General features: G+C 46.3%; 1 protein-coding gene across 1 annotated transcript; it reads right to left on the bottom strand.

Moving 5' to 3' along the window:
• Positions 1–263: 263 nt before the first annotated feature.
• On the bottom strand, positions 264–13,102 carry MPL (MPL proto-oncogene, thrombopoietin receptor). Its single transcript, XM_056530354.1, has 12 exons — positions 12,998–13,102; positions 12,160–12,301; positions 11,864–12,027; positions 10,951–11,096; positions 10,716–10,872; positions 7,723–7,837; positions 7,240–7,403; positions 6,116–6,258; positions 5,536–5,695; positions 5,252–5,339; positions 772–859; positions 264–644 (listed from the first exon to the last, which is right to left on the bottom strand). The coding sequence occupies exons 1-12, from the start codon at positions 13,080–13,082 to the stop codon at positions 384–386; spliced, it is 1,713 nt and encodes a 570-aa protein (XP_056386329.1). The 5' UTR covers positions 13,083–13,102; the 3' UTR covers positions 264–383.
• Between the last annotated feature and the right edge of the window lie 5,661 nt (positions 13,103–18,763).

The following is an 18,763-nucleotide window of genomic DNA, read 5'->3' as shown; positions in this document are numbered from 1 at the left end:
TCATGTTATGGGACTTGCTAAAAATTCACAGAATTGTTTGGACCTAGAGTGATAATTTTTCAATTGCTCTATAATTATGGTGCAAATTTACAACTTATCAGAGCCCTCCCCGAAAAATACTGCAGACTGTTGTCTGTAAGGAGTATGGCCAAAAATCGGGACACCCTGGGAGTTGCAGCTTTGCCATTATTCTGCTGATCTAATCCACATCACAAAAAAATTCTAATATTTTTATTGGGCCCCAACTTGTCCCTTCAGTGAGATCCAAGAATGGATACATAGTAATTATATTATTTATAGACAATGTTTCCATGGATGATACATTCTGCCCGGACAGTCCTATCCATGTGTCCCATATATACAATGTCCTGCTGAAGACCTCTTTAGTGTAAGCTGGGGGCGGTGGGCAGGTAAGTCTGGTTGGTGAGGCCATGGGGCAGTTCATTGGCACCAAGGTCTGGGGTGAGCTCCATGGGATCCAGGTTTGGCCAGTATTCCTCATTTCGGTAGCTTGGTGGAGCGAGCTGAACGTAATCCCGGGATACTTGTTGGCTGTCCCTGGTTGGGGTCAGTTCACAAAGGATTTCCAGACTTGAGGGCTGCGCTGCTTCCTCCTGGGGCTTCTCATAGAGAGTAAAATTAGGCTGGAAGAAGAGGAAACACAATGGTCACGTAACAAACCTGGGAGAGTCGTCCAATAATGAGGATATTACAGACACATATTCTACGCTGAGGTCTTTGTGCTTATTGTCATAAAAAATCTTCAGTTACCTGATACTGTTTCTGGATCTCAGCCATAAATGTGTCCAGTACACGGTGCAGGTTTGGTAAAGGAGGCCACAATTTGTCCTTCAGTTTCCTAAAGCACAAACATAAAACTCATATATGCTGTAAAATAACACATATTGATTAACCATTATGTACCAGAATCATTCAGAATGCATTGTTTTTGCTGCAGTTTGGCTGCTTTCAGAGACATAGCTAGAGAACACCCACTGAGCTCTGATCCTGCAGCTCCAAAAGGAGAGAACACCTACTGAGCTCTGATCCTGCAGCTTCACAAGGAGAGAACACCTACTGAGCTCTGATCCCGCAGCTTCACAGGGAGAGAACACCTACTGAGCTCTGATCCTGCAGCTCCACAAGGAGAGAACACCCACTGAGCTCTGATCCTGCAGCTTCACAAGGAGAGAACACCTACTGAGCTCTGATCCCGCAGCTTCACAGGGAGAGAACACCTACTGAGCTCTGATCCCGCAGCTTCACAGGGAGAGAACACCTACTGAGCTCTGATTCTGCAGCTTCACAGGGAGAGAACACCTACTGAGCTCTGATCCCGCAGCTCTACAAGGAGAGAACACCTACTGAGCTCTGATCCTGCAGCTCCACAAGGAGAGAACACCTACTGAGCTCTGACCCTGCAGCTTCACAGGGAGAGAACACCTACTGAGCTCTGATCCTGCAGCTTCACAAGGAGAGAACACCCACTGAGCTCTGATCCTGCAGTTCTACAAGGAGACAACACCCACTGAGCTCTGATCCTGCAGCTCCACAAGGAGAGAATACCTACTGAGCTCTGATCCTGCAGCTCCACAAGGAGAGAACACCCACTGAGCTCTTATCCTGCAGCTTCACAAGGGGAGAACACCTACTGAGCTCTGATCCTGCAGCTTCACAGGGAGAGAACACCTACTGAGCTCTGATCCTGCAGCTCCACAAGGAGAGAACACCTACTGAGCTCTGATCCTGCAGCTTCACAGGGAGAGAACACATACTGAGCTCTGAACCTGCAGCTCTACAAGGAGACAACACCCACTGAGCTCTGATCCTGCAGCTCCACAAGGAGAGAACACCTACTGAGCTCTGATCCTGCAGCTCCACAAGGAGAGAACACCCACTGAGTTCTGATCCTGCAGCTTCACAAGGAGAGAACAACTTCTGAGCTCTGATCCTGCAGCTCCACAGGGAGAGAACACCTACTGAGCTCTGATCCTGCAGATCCACAAGGAGAGAACACCTACTGAGCTCTGATCCTGCAGCTTCACAGGGAGACAACACCTACTGAGCTCTGATCCTGCAGCTTCACAGGGAGAGAACACCTACTGAGCTCTGATCCTGCAGCTTCACAAGGAGAGAACACCCACTGAGCTCTGATCCTGCAGCTCTACAAGGAGACAACACCCACTGAGCTCTGATCCTGCAGCTCCACAAGGAGAGAATACCTACTGAGCTCTGATCCTGCAGCTCCACAAGGAGAGAACACCCACTGAGCTCTTATCCTGCAGCTTCACAAGGGGAGAACACCTACTGAGCTCTGATCCTGCAGCTTCACAGGGAGAGAACACCTACTGAGCTCTGATCCTGCAGCTCCACAAGGAGAGAACACCTACTGAGCTCTGATCCTGCAGCTTCACAGGGAGAGAACACATACTGAGCTCTGAACCTGCAGCTCTACAAGGAGACAACACCCACTGAGCTCTGATCCTGCAGCTCCACAAGGAGAGAACACCTACTGAGCTCTGATCCTGCAGCTCCACAAGGAGAGAACACCCACTGAGTTCTGATCCTGCAGCTTCACAAGGGGAGAACACCCACTGAGTTCTGATCCTGCAGCTCCACAAGGAGAGAACAACTTCTGAGCTCTGATCCTGCAGCTCCACAGGGAGAGAACACCTACTGAGCTCTGATCCTGCAGATCCACAAGGAGAGAACACCTACTGAGCTCTGATCCTGCAGCTTCACAGGGAGACAACACCTACTGAGCTCTGATCCTGCAGATCCACAAGGAGAGAACACCTACTGAGCTCTGATCCTGCAGCTTCACAGGGAGACAACACCTACTGAGCTCTGATCCTGCAGCTCCACAAGGAGAGAACACCCACTGAGCTCTGATTCTGCAGCTCCACAGGGAGAGAACACCTACTGAGCTCTGATCCTGCAGCTCCACAAGGAGAGAACACCCACTGAGCTCTGATCCTGCAGCTCCACAAGTAGAGAACACCTACTGAGCTCTGATCCTGCAGCTTCACAGGGAGAGAACACCTACTGAGCTCTGATCCTGCAGATCCACAAGGAGAGAACACCTACTGAGCTCTGATCCTGCAGCTTCACAGGGAGACAACACCTACTGAGCTCTGATCCTGCAGCTCCACAAGGAGAGAACACCCACTGAGCTCTGATTCTGCAGCTCCACAGGGAGAGAACACCTACTGAGCTCTGATCCTGCAGCTCTACAAGGAGAGAACACCTACTGAGCTCTGATCCTGCAGCTCCACAGGGAGAGAACACCCACTGAGCTCTGATCCTGCAGCTCCACAAGGAGAACACCTACTGAGCTCTGATCCTGCAGCTTCACAGGGAGAGAACACCTACTGAGCTCTGATCCTGCAGCTCCACAAGGAGAGAACACCTACTAAGCTCTGATCCTGCAGCTCCACAAGGAGAGAACACCTACTGAGCTCTGATCCTGCAGCTCCACAAGGAGAGAACACCTACTGAGCTCTGATCCTGCAGCTTCACAGGGAGAGAACACCCACTGAGCTCTGATCCTGCAGCTCCACAAGGAGAACACCTACTGAGCTCTGATCCTGCAGCTTCACAGGGAGACAACACCCACTGAGCTCTGATCCTGCAGCTTCACAAGGAGAGAACATCTACTGAGCTCTGAACCTGCAGCTCCACAAGGAGAAAACACCTACTGAGCTCTGATCCTGCAGCTCCACAAGGAGAGAACACCCACTGAGCTCTGAACCTGCAGCTCCACAAGGAGAAAAAACCTACTGAGCTCTGATCCTGCAGCTTCACAAGGAGAGAACACCTACTGAGCTCTGATCCTGCAGCTTCACAGGGAGAGAACACCTACTGAGCTCTGAACCTGCAGCTCCACAAGGAGAGAACACCTACTGAGCTCTGAACCTGCAGCTTCACAGGGAGAGAACACCTATTGAGCTCTGATCCTGCAGCTCCACAAGGAGAGAACACCTACTGAGCTCTGATCCTGCAACTCCACAAGGAGAGAACACCTACTGAGCTCTGATCCTGCAACTCCACAAGGAGAGAACACCTACTGAGCTCTGATCCTGCAACTCCACAAGGAGAGAACACCCACTGAGCTCTGATCCTGCAACTCCACAAGGAGAGAACACATACTGAGCTCTGATCCTGCAGCTCCACAAGGAGAGAACACCTACTGAGCTCTGATCCTGCAGCTCCACAAGGAGAGAACACCTACTGAGCTCTGATCCTGCAGCTCCACAAGGAGAGAACACCTACTGAGCTCTGATCCTGCAGCTCCACAAGTAGAGAACACCCACTGAGCTCTGATCCTGCAGCTCCACAAGTAGAGAACACCCACCGAGCTCTGATCCTGCAGCTCCACAAGTAGAGAACACCTACTGAGCTCTGATCCTGCAACTCCACAACCTATTTGTGGTGCCTTGGGGGGGGGGGGGTGTATGGCAGTTGGGGTGTTGCTGTGAGGTATATCACGGGTATAATTAACTCTTATCAGTCGTGACGCCAGGGTGAGGGTTAATACTGTGATGTTTGGCCTATCGCCACCCTTCCCAAAAGCGATAGGGAGATGTAGAATAAATGCAATGTCCACAACCAGAGCTTTGCTGAAAACTTTCGGAAACTTTACTGAAGATTTTCTGTAACATGGGATAACAGGAACAGTCCTTATAACAAAGTCTATGTACAGCACAGCTGAGATTGACGTATGGTTGGGACTTTTGTAAGTTCTTTAGATTAGTAGGATTTTGTAAGCATAGATCCGCTGGATTTAGGGGTATGTTTAGGTCCAGGGGTCTTGCTAGCATAAGCGGGGAAGTTGTAAGAACTCACGGTTTTGTTTCAGGCCGAGGCCGGCAGGCTGTGGTCTAGTAGCAGTCATTGTAAATGGCGGAGGTCTATCCTCATGAAGTGTCAGCAACCCAAGAGAGCGTCTATTGGCTGAAGCTCCCTCATATGGGCAGGGGCTGGCCATTTTAGGATTGGTCCACACCACCTGTCAATCAGCTTTACAAAGTCTTATGGGTAATCACCTGACCCATGAACCTCCAAAGGTCCTTTTACCTACCATAGAGTACTAACCCGAATCACATGACCTAAGGTCCGGAACTCTGACTTTGGGGACCCCTAACCAAGGTACGGTATGCAATACGGTACTGGGACACCACATATTAATATCTTCACTAATACAAAATGATAGGGATATGACAGATTTGGATTGTTTGTCATATTTACTTGCCTGTAAAATGAGGGGAAGATATATGGCAGGCAAAACCCGGCTGCGACAATAAGCAGAAAAGACACGGCGATCACCGGGGTCACCCAGCCTATAAAAGAGGAGCACACAGGAATATTTACTCAGGGAGGAGGCTGTATTCATTCATATCAGTTCTTCTGCAGAGGCCGGACTGACTGATGGGTCACATCATCCTGTCCATCCATTTTAACATCAGGTGTCTTTTGTTCTTCTTGTTGTGCACTTATACAGGGAAGAACCTACAGCCGTCCTGTAATATTCCTTACCGGTGCTGGAAGGAGATTTGGTGGTGACTTTTGCAGACCATCCACTCCAGGACCCCTGGATCTCCTCTTGGGTGGGACCTGTCCTGATTTGCAGTATGTAGCTTGTACCAGAGACCATAGAGATCTCTTTGCTGTAAACACCAGCCGGGACCTGCAAAGTCTGATATAAAACACAGTATGAGGCCAAGTGCACCTCCACATCTAAAGGTGCAACCTAAAACTCATGAGCCCCAGTGCAAAGTCTGTAAAAGGACTTCAACCTTCCATGTGCATTTATAATACCAGGACCCCAGTGTGTCTGATACCTCTATACCCCCATAACTATACCCCTGTCCAGAACTCTGCAGCAAAGTACAGCCTCCTCTATGGAAAACAATCCCCGGCATACATAATGCATACAAACCATGTCTATATGATCTATTGGCCCCTTTGCCACCAGACAACAAGTTTAATGTAACCTTACAACAAATCCCCCCTTATTCTTTCCTGGTGTATGAATCCTCACTCTATGAAGGTTCCCAACCTTGTCTCACCCACCTCACCCACTTCTCTCATCTTTGCCATCTTTATATACATTTACCGTCCAGGATTTCTCATTGTCTGTTGAGAAGCGGATTTGATAGATCAGATGTTTTCTTAGACCTGGGATTGGACTTGACCAGTTAAGCGCCAGCTTGTTCCCTGGCACCTGCTGGGCGTGTAGAACTGGGACCTGTGGGCGCACTGTGTTTAGAAAGAACTGAGTTACTTTATTTATTGGCATAGATGCAGAATTTACAAACTAATTACATGTAGAATAAAAAAAAATACATGAGAATCCCCTCAGGGGAGGGGCCTAGCATATTTGGGACTCCTGCTGACAATCCTCTAAGGGGCCAGTACTGATGTTATTGAAGACCATCCTGATGATCCCCTTGGGGGTGGCACACACTTTCTCAAGGGCAGTAATAGCTCTTATGATGCTCAAGAGGTTTCAAAATGTACCACAATCCTTTGGTCCCTGAATCCTGTCTGGCTCTGCTGAGTATATTTTGTGTAAGTAGTGTTCATATATGTATATACAGGTGTGCCCCCTCTGTCTATAATTGTGCACTCCATCCCAATGACACCCTAGGTATCTGATAACTCTGCCTTACCTACTACTACCCCATCCCAGGTGTAAAAGGCAGACCTCTTATTGATTCTAAACAAAGCAGAAAATCCGTCCGGCACCGCTACTGTGTGAACACGTGCAAGATAGATGACTGCGGCTACACCTATATTAGGACTTGTACGGTGGTGCTGTTCACTGACGCAGTATAAATGTCCAATGTAGCAAAAGAGTGGAAAAGAAGGCACTCACCCGTAGTAAACTTGCTTGTAGAACTTTATTTCATAAAAGCAGATAGGTACAGCGGGTAGAAACAGAGGAGCAACCTCGCGGCAAGGCCGCGAGGTTGCTCCTCTGTTTCTACCTGCTGTACCTATCTGCTTCTATGAAATAAAGTTCTACAAGCAAGTCTACTACGGGTGAGTGCCTTCTTTTCCACTCTTTTCCTATATTGGACTCTTCTTGATTCTGTCTACAAGGGAACCCTGAACAAGGCTCCACAGAAAACCAAAATTTGAATGAGCTCCCACCAAACATCTCTATCCCAGGACAGGTCCAGATCCAGCCACACACTGCCCATTATACTCCGTAGCCATGTTCTGAGGGGCACTTACCTATATGGCTGATCAAAATCGGTTTATTATAATACAATCTCTGCTTCCCATTCACAAATGTTACATTCAGTTTCATAGACATGGAGGTGTCGTTTCTTGCTGGGAACGCACAATGACATTCGTTCCGATGTTCAGAGTCCTTGCAGGGCTGCCACGTGAATGTGCTGCGTACAGGAAAACCTGAGATTAAACCACAATCACCACCTACCACCATGAGTGAGAAGCCTGATGCCCATGAGTATGAGACACCATCGATGGATCTTTATGATGGGAAGACTCTTCTATTGGACTCTTACATTTAGGACAAGAAGTTGGTGCCTGAGACTCCCAATTTTAAGGGGGCAACATCATTCTGGAAACCATAAGCCCAAGATGCCAATGGCCCAGCCAGTCAACAACCATCGAGACTACATCCTCTAACAGAGCCAATGGCATCATGGAGTTTCCTCCCCAGAAGAAGCTCCTGAGTGATCTTGTAGTTACCTCTTTTGTCCATATCTATAGTGCACCTGGAGGAACGATGCGTCCAAGATCCTTTCATCCCACGTGCAGCAAACCTGAGAGAGGTCAGGGGTGAAGCACTGGAGCCCAATGGTTTCTGGGGCAAGAAAAATATCTTTGAATTAGTTTTATCATCATAACATAATTGGCTTAAACCAATAAGGGTTTTACTTTGTTAATACAATTTATTTTTAATTTTTTTTTAATTTATTAGCTAGTATTGTAACCTGCAGAGCTGCAGTGTAACGCATGGTTAGTAAATGTTAACCATTTCAGATAAAACCTGGATTCAGCTAAAATAAGAGTCCTTTGGGGAGTCCCCAGTTATGTTCCCATGTCCTTGGACACCATCAGAGTTGTGTTACTGTGCTCATCCTTCTAAGATTACTTTTACACTGCCGCTAGGACATGGCAGCGTGATGGCCGTGAGGGGAGCCGGGGAGAATAGTGGGAGAAGAATTTATACATGTGCCGTCTTTTTTATCCCGCTACAAAATAACAACGCCCGATGGACCCCCCTAAATCCATTGGAACCCGTTATTGCCCATTGTGCTCCGTCCAAAAAAATGACTGTTAACGGCTGGAAGAAAAAAATCCCCCGGGGCGCAACGGCAGTGTGAAAGTAGCCTAAGACTCACATCTTCAATCAATATCCAATATAAGATGATTTCCTTATGTGACCAATGGCTGAAGTGACCATACATGTGTATGTAAATTCATCTATCTATATTATTTGAGGATGAAATATGAGGACGAGATATGAGGTCGGGATATGAGGAAAAGATACAGTGGGGCAAAAAAAAAGTATTTAGTCAGCCGCCAATTGTGCAAGTTCTCCCCCTTATAAAGATGAGAGGCTGTAATTATCATCATAGGTTATAACCTCAACTATGAGACAGAATGAGAAAAAAATCCATAAATCACATTGTCTGATTTTTAAATATTTATTTGCAAATTATGGTGGAAAATAAGTATTTGGTCAAAATCAAAAGTTCATCTCAATACTTGTTATATCCCCTTTGTTGGCAATGACAGAGGTCAAATGTTTTCTGTAAGTCTTCACAAGGTTTTCACACACTGTTGCTGGTATTTTGGCCCATTCCTCCATGCAGATCTCCTCTCCCACACTTGATTTCTTCACACCAAGCTGCTTGCCTATTGCCGATTCATTTTTCCCAGCCTGGTGCAGGTCTACAATTTTGTTTCTGGTGTCCTTCGACAGCTCTTTGGTCTTGGCCATAGTGGAGTTTGGAGTGTGACTGTTTGAGGTTGTGAACAGGTGTCTTTTATACTGATAACAAGTTCACACAGGAGCCATTAATACAGGTAACGAGTGGAGGACAGAGGAGACTCTTAAAGAAGACGTTACAGGTCTGTGAGAGACAGAAATCTTACTTGTTTGTAGGTGACCAAATACTTATTTTCCACCATAATTTGCAAATAAATTCTTTAAAAATCAGACAATGTGATTTTATGGATTTTTTTCTCATTCTGTCTCTCATAGTTGAGGTTATAACCTATGATGAAAATTACAGCCACATCTTTATAAGGGGGAGAACTTGTACAATTGGTGGTTGACTAAATACTTTTTTGTCCCACTGTATGGGATATAAGGATGAGATATGAGGTCGGGATATGAGGACAGATATGAGGATAAAATATGAGGACAAGATATGAGGTCAGGATATGAAGACGAGCGAGATATGATGATGAGAAATGAGGACAAGATATGATAAGATATGAGGTCGGGATATCAGGTCGGGATATGAGGTTGAGATAGGAGGACGGGAAATGAGGTTGAGACAAGAGGTCGGGATATGAGGACGGGATATGAGGATGAGATATGAGGTCGGGATATGAAGATGACATAGGTCGGGATATGAGGACGGATATGAGGATGAAATATGAGGACGAGATATGAGGTCGGGATATGAGGACAAGATATGATAAGATATGAGGACAGGATATGAGTACGGGATATCAGGTCGGGATTAGTGTTGAGCGGCATAGGCCATATTCGAATTCGTGAATATTCGCGAATATATGGACGAATATTCGTCATATATTCGCAAATATTTCGCATGTTCGTAATATTCTCATTTTATTTTCGCGTATGGAAACTTCGCGTATGCGAAAATTAACATATGCGAAAATTGGCATATACAAAAATTAACAGAAGCGAAAATTCGCACGCCAGTCTCACACAGTAGTATTACAGCCTTCTTTACACCACACAAACTGGAAGCAGAGAGGGATGATCACTGTGATGTGTACTGTGAAAAAAAAAAAAAACTAATATTCTTAATTATGAATATATAGCGCTATATTCGCGAATATTTGCGAATTTGCGAATATGCGATATTCGCGAATAAAATTAGCATTGCGAATATTCGCGAGCAACACTAGTCGGGATATGAGGTTGACATAGGAGGACGGGAAATGAGGTTGAGACAAGAGGTCAGAATATGAGGTTGAGATATTAGGGCGGAATATGAGGATGGGATATGAGGTCAGGATAAGTGGTCGAGATATAAGGACAGGATATGAGGTCGGGATATAAGGATGGGATATGAGGATGGGATATGAGGTCGGGATATGAGGACAGGATATGAGGTTGGGGTAATAGGACAGGATATGAGGACGGGATATGAGGACGGGATATGAGGTCGGGATATGAGGACGGGATATGAGGATGGGATATGAGGATGGGATATGAGGTCGGGATATGAGGATGGGATATGAGGACGGGATATGAGGTCGGGATATGAGGATGGGATATGAGGATGGGATATGAGGTCGGGATATGAGGTCGGGATATGAGGATGAGATACAGTAGGAAGTGAGATATTAAGCTAAACTATACCAGTGTTTCTCCAACCAGGGTGCCTCCAGCTGTAGCCAAAGGCTGTCCAGGCATGCTGAGAGTTGTAGTTTTGCAGGTTGAGTAACACAATTACAGACACATCATGTTCTACCTGCAGACGCCACACTAACAAATGTAACGGCCTTGGACCAAGGACCCCAAATGGAAGCCTTTTCCCCATTCCATGCTGTGCGGATGCGGACGTGGTAGAGCTGACCGGGATTCAGCTGGGGGAGCAGAACTTCTCTGACCTCTGACCTGATCACAGACTGTACAGAGATGCGGGAGAGAGGATGTTTAGTAGTGGGGAGAGGGGGCGCAGCAGGTGCAGGAGGACAGTCACCTACCTGACGCTCTTCCTCAAGGAACCAGAACTGGACCTCATATTTGAACCTGAAATTCATATCTATCTCCGGAGGAATCCAGGTGACCCGGAACCGTTCAGAACTTTCTTCCCATGTGACCTTAATATCATGTGGATGCTGTAATATCACTGAAAGACAAAAACCAGGGGAACCATTACGAGGAATGGCTGGTCTCTCCAGTGCACTCTTCTTCCCTGTATATACTGTATATGTCCTGGAATATGTTCCTGATCATGACATTTAATGTATATACAATATATATATATATATAGATATATATGACAATGGAATGAGACTACTTGTTCTGGAAACTGAACACAAGAGGTCTGGAGAACGAAGATAAGAGGAAGAGACTGCACAAAGTGACTGCACAGGAGGAAGTGACTGCACACAGTGACTGCACAGGAGGAAGTGACTGCACACAGTGACTGCACAGGAGGAATAGACTGCACACATTGACTGCACAGGAGGAAGAGACTGCACACAGTGACTGTACAGGATGAAGAGACTGCACACAGTGACTGCACAGGAGGAAGAGACTGCATACATTGACTGCACAGGAGAAAGAGACTGCACACAGAGACTGCACACAGTGACTGCACAGGAGGAAAAGACTGAACACAGTGACTGTACAGGATGAAGAGACTGCACACAGTGACTGTACAGGATGAAGAGACTGCACACAGTGACTGCACAGGAGGAAGAGACTGCATACATTGACTGCACAGGAGTAAGAGACTGCACACAGTGACTGTACAGGAGGAAGAGACTGCACACAGTGACTATTCTGGCTTTGCAGTTTTATGGCGGCCTGTACTCGCACTGCTCAGGCACAGTACACACCGTCTGCAGTTTCATCACCCTGATACCACAATGAAATGTCCAGCGCTCTTACCGAAAAGCTCTAATTCCAGTTTGCGGCTGCGCAGGGTGCGATTCTTCTTTTTGTCTCTCACAAAGACGTTGAGGTAATTGAACAGGATAAGCTCATCGTGCTCGCAGACGTAGAGGGTGCGGCGGCCGCTCTGCACCGTGATGTCGCACTCCATCTCATTACCCCTGGAAGGAATAAAGAATCGCCTGATACGCTGTGAAGTTATTCGCGTGGTCTGAACTTTATACTACTATAATAACGTTATATCGATGAGGTGAATCCCTCCCATGACAGATGTAACAGGGTTTGATACCTACTCATCATAGGTGTAATAGAAGCCATAAATGACGTCCCCGTCCTCGTCAGGCACCTCCTCCGCCGACCAGTAACACACAACAGTCTCTAGGTTTCTGGAGAAACAATGAGGGACCTCGCGGTCTCCAGATAAGAGAATGAGGTCTGCAAAACATGAGAGACGTCCACAACATGAGCCAACGCTTCCTGCACCCCGCGGTACATCCATATGTATGATAGCACAAAAAGTATGTGAACCCCCCACCACAATTGTGTGGCTTGTCGGTCTCTGTGCAGGTGAAAGTAATTCTACTCCTCTATCTATTACTACAGATCACTTTCCTATAAACATTGTGGCGGACAAATAAATTCTAGTTACTTACATGAACTTCAAGCAGAATATTATCCATAACAGGTCTTACAGTAAATATAACTAATTTAGCAATTTTAGAACTGAAATCTCCCAGCAATTCCTGACTGGTGTTCAGCCTCTGAATGAAAACAATATTGCTTTTCACTGACAGCAAGCACAGATCTTGAGAACAGTGCCAGAAGCTGGACTCCAGGACTTGGGCGAGGTTCACATTGACGTTGTCTTCCGTCCCGTTCAGGAAATGTTTGTGTTTTTTTTTTTTTTCTTGAGCAGAACGGACCCTAAAATGTGTCGGAGCACAACGGACACTGCTGCGTCCTGATGGCCCCCCATTCACTTGAATGGGGTCTGACAGGGATCTGGTAGTTTAGCAGAGAAAAAAATAGTGCATGTAGTATATTTTTCTCCGCAAAACTTCTGGCGTTCTGACCGATTGCTGACGGAACTTCCAATAGTGGAGACAAGTGGCAATGTGAACGAGGACTTACCTTCTTCTGTCACTTGGGGCTTCACCCCAGAGCAGAGCAGGGTGAGGACTGCGCACAAGGTGACCGGCAGGCGTCTTCTCTTCATGTCGTCACCTGTGTTTTTGGTCTAAGTAGCCGCCGCTCATAATGTTCTGTAGACACTTATCTAAGGACATAGCCTACGGCTTCAGGAAACCCAATTCTTGAGGGGCGAGGGGGTGGCCCCATGTGGTAAAGACTGTGACATTGCCGGGGCCCACTGTACATCCTGTCGGCAGCTGGTGAAGGAGGGTAGAGCCCGAGCGGCAGGAACCAGAGAAGGAAACAGGAGAGAAGATAAGACCTTCCCCAAGTTTACTCAGAGAACTTCATGGCTGCTCCTTGTAGGGTCCACAGGGGACGAGACAGGGGAACAGTACAACAAGGACCTTTAACCTGTGGTTGTCACAAAACTACAACCCCCAACATGCCGTGACAGTTGTAGACTGTAAGGGTATGATGGTAGTTAAAGTTTAGCAACAGCTGGAGAGCCTCAAGTGGGAGACCCTGCCATAAAAGGCGCAGAGCTGAAAGAGCATGATGGGAGTTGTAGTTTTGCAACAGCTGGAGAGCCAAGAGTCAGGGGACCCGATCATAAAGGGTGCAGAGCTGTCAGGGTATGATGGGAGTTGTAGTTTTGCAACAGCTGGAGAGCCAAGAGTCAGGGGACCCTATCATAAAGGGTGCAGAGCTGTCAGGGTATGATGAGAGTTGTAGTTTTGTAACATCTGGAAAGGCAAAATGTACAAACTTCTGTACAGTCTGGGACCTGAATTTTACCTGTAACAAGCAGTGCATGCTGGGAGTTAGAGTTCCACATCAGCTATGGAACCACAGGGTAAAGACTGGCAGTGGTCTCCAAACTGTTGCAAAACTACAACTTTCAGCATTCCTAGACAGCCTTTGGCCAGTGTTTCCCAACCGGTGTGCCTCCAGCTGTTGCAAATCTACGACTCCCAGCATGCCCAGACAGCCTTTGGCAAGTGTTTTTCCATTTAACGGGATTTTTATTGGATTTTTTCAAAGACTTAAACAAAAGGAACATTTCAACAACGAACTTGGAATTTAATATAGAACAAATTAATATGTATTTGTCCATAAAAAGACAATGTTATTAATAATTCATGTGTTGTAATAATGTTGCATCATATATAAACTTATGATCATTTATGTCATGACATCATTTAGCCTAAAGATACTAAATGTTTAACATAACAATTACTAACTTTAATTCGTATTTATTTTATTCTTTTATTAAGCCTGTGAAATTTGAGCTGTGTTGTTAATTTCTAGATCTATTTGTTGTTGTAACTTCCCGAAATAATTATTTACGTAGTTGTTGTATTTCGCCTTAGACGCTTCTTCGTCATCCCTCATAGATGAAGGTTACAATCTTATGTACATGAAGCATCAATAATGTACAAAGCATTGCAGTAGGTATAAGAGAACCATGTATGTAGTTGGCATCAGCTACATACATGGCAAGTGTTTTCCCCATCAATGTGCCTCCAGCTGTTGCAAAACTACAACTCCCAGCATGGCCGGACAGCCTATAGAGATTGTTTCCCATCCAGTGTAACTTGTAACTGGCAGTGCATGCTGGGAGTTAGAGTCTCACGTCAGCTATTGAACCACAGGGTGCGGACTTCTACATCAGTTTGTTATGGTGGTCTTAAACTGTGGACTTCTAGATGCTGCAAAACTACAACTCCCTGCATGCCTGAACAGCTGTTTCCTGCACTGCCATGCTGGGAGTTGTCATTTTGCAACATCTGGAGGTGCCTAGTTTGAAGACCACTGGTCTGTGTGATCATAACTTCCCATTAGAAAGGCTCTTTGACAGATATAAGAGGGAGCGTTCCAATTGTATCCAGTCTACACAATCCTCTGTGGGCTGGACATTAAACTGATACATTTTGTCCTGCACTGATACATTGTAGCTGCGATGTCCCAGTACGGTACATGCATCTCACAGTCCTATCAGCTTGAGTCCCTGCACTGTACCCCTATAATCTGTATAATTGTATATTGTGTGTAAAGGACCTTGTTTTGTTACCCAGAGAGCACCAGGTGACCAGATGACCCACAGCTAGCCTATGGGCTCCTTTCTCCGCCCCCTTTATAAGAGGGGGAGGTTCTACAATCCCTCTTGTGTTTCACTTTCTGCTGAGGTCAAGTCCAGTCCAGTCGCCTCAGAGTCAGTGTCCGGCACATCTGGGGGCCTTAACCTAAATTAATTGAAAAAAAAGAAAATTACACCAAAATATTTTTTTTTTTTTTTTTTTTTGGGGGGGGGGGGGTAACTTTAATAACTATGTACATTAGGCAAATAAAACAAGTTAAAAACATTATAAAAAATGAGTAAGGAGTAACAGAACAAACAAACAAAATTCCTGGTAGACATCTTCAAGGTGTGCAAAGCAGAGCCGTGACGGCTGGAACATGTCCCATAACAAATCCTTGTGCCTTTTGGCTAGCCATTCAGAAGCCAGTGCCGCAGTAGTCAATTGTCTATATCTGTGCTTCCCAACGAGGGTGCCTCCAGCTGTCACAAAACTACAACTCCCAGCACGCTTGGACAGCCAAAGGTGTCTGGGCATGCTAGAAGTTGTAGTTTTGCAACAGCTGGAGGCACTCTGGTTGGGAAACACTGGTCCATATAGTCAATGGAGGGGCAGCAGGACTGCAGGAAGTACGAGGAGGCTTTTCAGAATGTGAAGGATTCCATTAGGGCTAAAGCAGATTTGTCTTCACTCCAGACATATGGAGCAGCATAGAGAAGATCCTGGACGAGAAGGTTCAGTATCCACCGCACTGGCCACACTTGGCAGCTGTTTATAATAGTGCATTGAATCCGGGAATTGAAATAAACAATCAAGTTGAAGGAGAAGAGTGGTGTCGGTGAGGGTAATGTGTGTAATTAACATTTTCGGGACGCCAGGGCGTGGTTGACCTATACACCACCAAGGTAGACCAGCTTCTCCTGTGCCAGGCACCGGGCAAATAATCAATCCAATGCAAGGTTACGGATAACTGGCCTGAGGTTGGGAAGATGGTCCAATCCGTTACAGCTCAGATCAGCATGAAGGATATGCAGGGTGAACTTAGGGAAGCTTATCGGAGCTCCGCTCACAGCGTCCGGAAGTTCATTACTCCGAACGCTGTGTGTGGGCTCCTGTGTTCGCGGCCGCCGGGCATGACGTCACGTCCGGCCCCTCGGCCTCCCCCTCGTGACGTCTCGCCCGCCCCCTCTACCAAAGTCTATGAGAAGGGGGTGTGACGTCACGCCCGGCGTCTGCGAACACAGAAGCCTGCACACAGCGTTCGGAGTGATGAACTTCCGGACGCTGTGAGCGGAGCTCCGAAAGTCAGGGCAGCGCACAACCCCCTTTAAATTTATTCCCTGGACTGTAGAGCTTACCGCAAAGCTTTGACTTTCACCTGGGTACTGACCTCAGCAAAGACTTGTAAGGAAAGAGAAAGAGAAGCTCCACCCAGGGCTTATATGGGGGAGACCAGCAGGGAGCACATAGGTCATTATATGGGGGAGACCAGCAGGGAGCACATAGGTCATTTTATGGGGGAGACCAGCAGGGAGCACATAGGTCATTATATGGGGGAGACCAGCAGGGAGCACATAGGTCAATATATGGGGGAGACTAGCAGGGAGCCCATAGGTCATTATATGGGGGAGACCAGCAGGGAGCCCATAGGTCATTATAAAGGGGAGACCAGCAGGGAGCACATAGGTCATTATATGGGGGAGACTAGCAGGGAGCACATAGGTCATTATATGGGGGAGACCAGCAGGGAGCACATAGGTCATTATATGGGGGAGACCAGCAGGGAGCACATAGGTCATTATATGGGGGAGACCAGCAGGGAGCACATAGGTCATTATATGGGGGAGACTAGCAGGGAGCCCATAGGTCATTATAAAGGGGAGACCAGCAGGGAGCACATAGGTCATTATATGGGGGATACTAGCAGGGAGCACATAGGTCATTATATGGAGGAGACCAGCAGGGAGCACATAGGTCATTATATAGGGGAGACCAGCAGGGAGCACATAGGTCATTATATGGGGGAGACTAGCAGGGAGCCCATAGGTCATTATATGGGGGAGACTAGCAGGGAGCCCATAGGTCATTATATGGCGGAGACCAGCAGGGAGCACATAGGTCATTATATGGGGGAGACCAGCAGGGAGCACATAGGTCATTATATGGCGGAGACTAGCAGGGAGCCCATAGGTCACTGCTACCTCCTGGGTAACAATACAATGGCAAGTCACATGGTAAACAGTCTTAAAGTGACAACGCTTTCTGAACACATTACATGGGATAATGTACAGGGTGGACCATTTCTATGGATACACCTTTATAAAATGGGAATGGTTGGTGATAACTTCCTGTTTGTGATACATTAGTATATGTGAGGGGGGAAACTTTCAAGATGGGTGGTGACCATGGCGGCCATTTTGAAGTCAATCCAACTTTTGTTTTTTCAATAGAAAGAGGGTCATGTGACACATCAAACTTATTGGCAATTTCACAAGAAATACAATGATGTGCTCGGTTTTAACGTAACTTTATTCTTTCATGAGTTATTTACAAGTTTCTGACACTTATAAAATGTGTTCAATGTATTGTCCATTGTGTTGGATTGTCAATGCAACCCTCTTCTCTATATACTACTATATACTACTATATACACCGCAGGAGAAATGCTAGCACAGGCTTCCAATATCCGTATACACTGCTATATACTACTATATACACCGCAGGAGAAATGCTAGCACAGGCTTCCAGTATCCGTATACACTGCTATATACTACTATATACACTGCAGGAGAAATGCTAGCACAGGCTTCCAGTATCCGTATACACTGCTGTATACTACTATATACACCGCAGGAGAAATGATAGCACAGGCTTCCAGTATTCGTATACACTGCTATATACTACTATATACACCGCAGGAGAAATGCTAGCACAGGCTTCCAGTATCCGTATACACTGCTATATACTACTATATACACCGCAGGAGAAATGCTAGCACAGGCTTCCAGTATCCGTATACACTGCTATATACTACTATATACACCGCAGGAGAAATGCTAGCACAGGCCTCCAGTATCCGTATACACTGCTATATACTACTATATACACCGCAGGAGAAATGCTAGCACAGGCTTCCAGTATCCGTATATACTGCTATATACTACTATATACACCGCAGGAGAAATGCTAGCACAGGCTTCCAGTATCCGTATACACTGCTATATACTACTATATACACCGCAGGAGAAACGCTAGCACAGGCTTCCAGTATCCGTATACACTGCTATATACTACTATATACACCGCAGGAGAAATGCTAGCACAGGCTTCCAGTATCCGTATACACTGCTATATACTACTATATACACCGCAGGAGAAATGCTAGCACATGCTTCCAGTATCCGTATACACTGCTATATACTACTATATACACCGCAGGAGAAATGCTAGCACAGGCTTCCAGTATCCGTATACACTGCTATATACTACTATATACACCGCAGGAGAAATGCTAGCACATGCTTCCAGTATCTGTATAGACTGCTATATACTACTATATACACCGCAGGAGAAATGCTAGCACAGGCTTCCAGTATCCGTATACACTGCTATATACTACTATATACACCGCAGGAGAAATGCTAGCACAGGCTTCCAGTATCCGTATACACGGCAATATACTACT

This window comes from Hyla sarda, chromosome 7 (genome assembly GCF_029499605.1).
Source record: "Hyla sarda isolate aHylSar1 chromosome 7, aHylSar1.hap1, whole genome shotgun sequence".
NCBI lineage: Eukaryota > Metazoa > Chordata > Amphibia > Anura > Hylidae > Hyla > Hyla sarda.
This window is presented reverse-complemented; position numbering and strand designations above follow the sequence as displayed.

Excerpts from the sequence above, each read along its gene's own strand:
- MPL (XM_056530354.1), bottom strand. The coding sequence starts at position 13,082 with ATGAAGAGAAGACGCCTGCCGGTCACCTTGTGCGCAGTCCTCACCCTG. Across the intron at positions 7,838-10,715 it reads TGTTAGTGTGGCGTCTGCAG|AAACCATTGGGCTCCAGTGC; the intron begins GTAGAACATGAT and ends TTCTTGCCCCAG. Across the intron at positions 5,340-5,535 it reads CAAATCTCCTTCCAGCACCG|GCTGGGTGACCCCGGTGATC; the intron begins GTAAGGAATATT and ends CCTCTTTTATAG.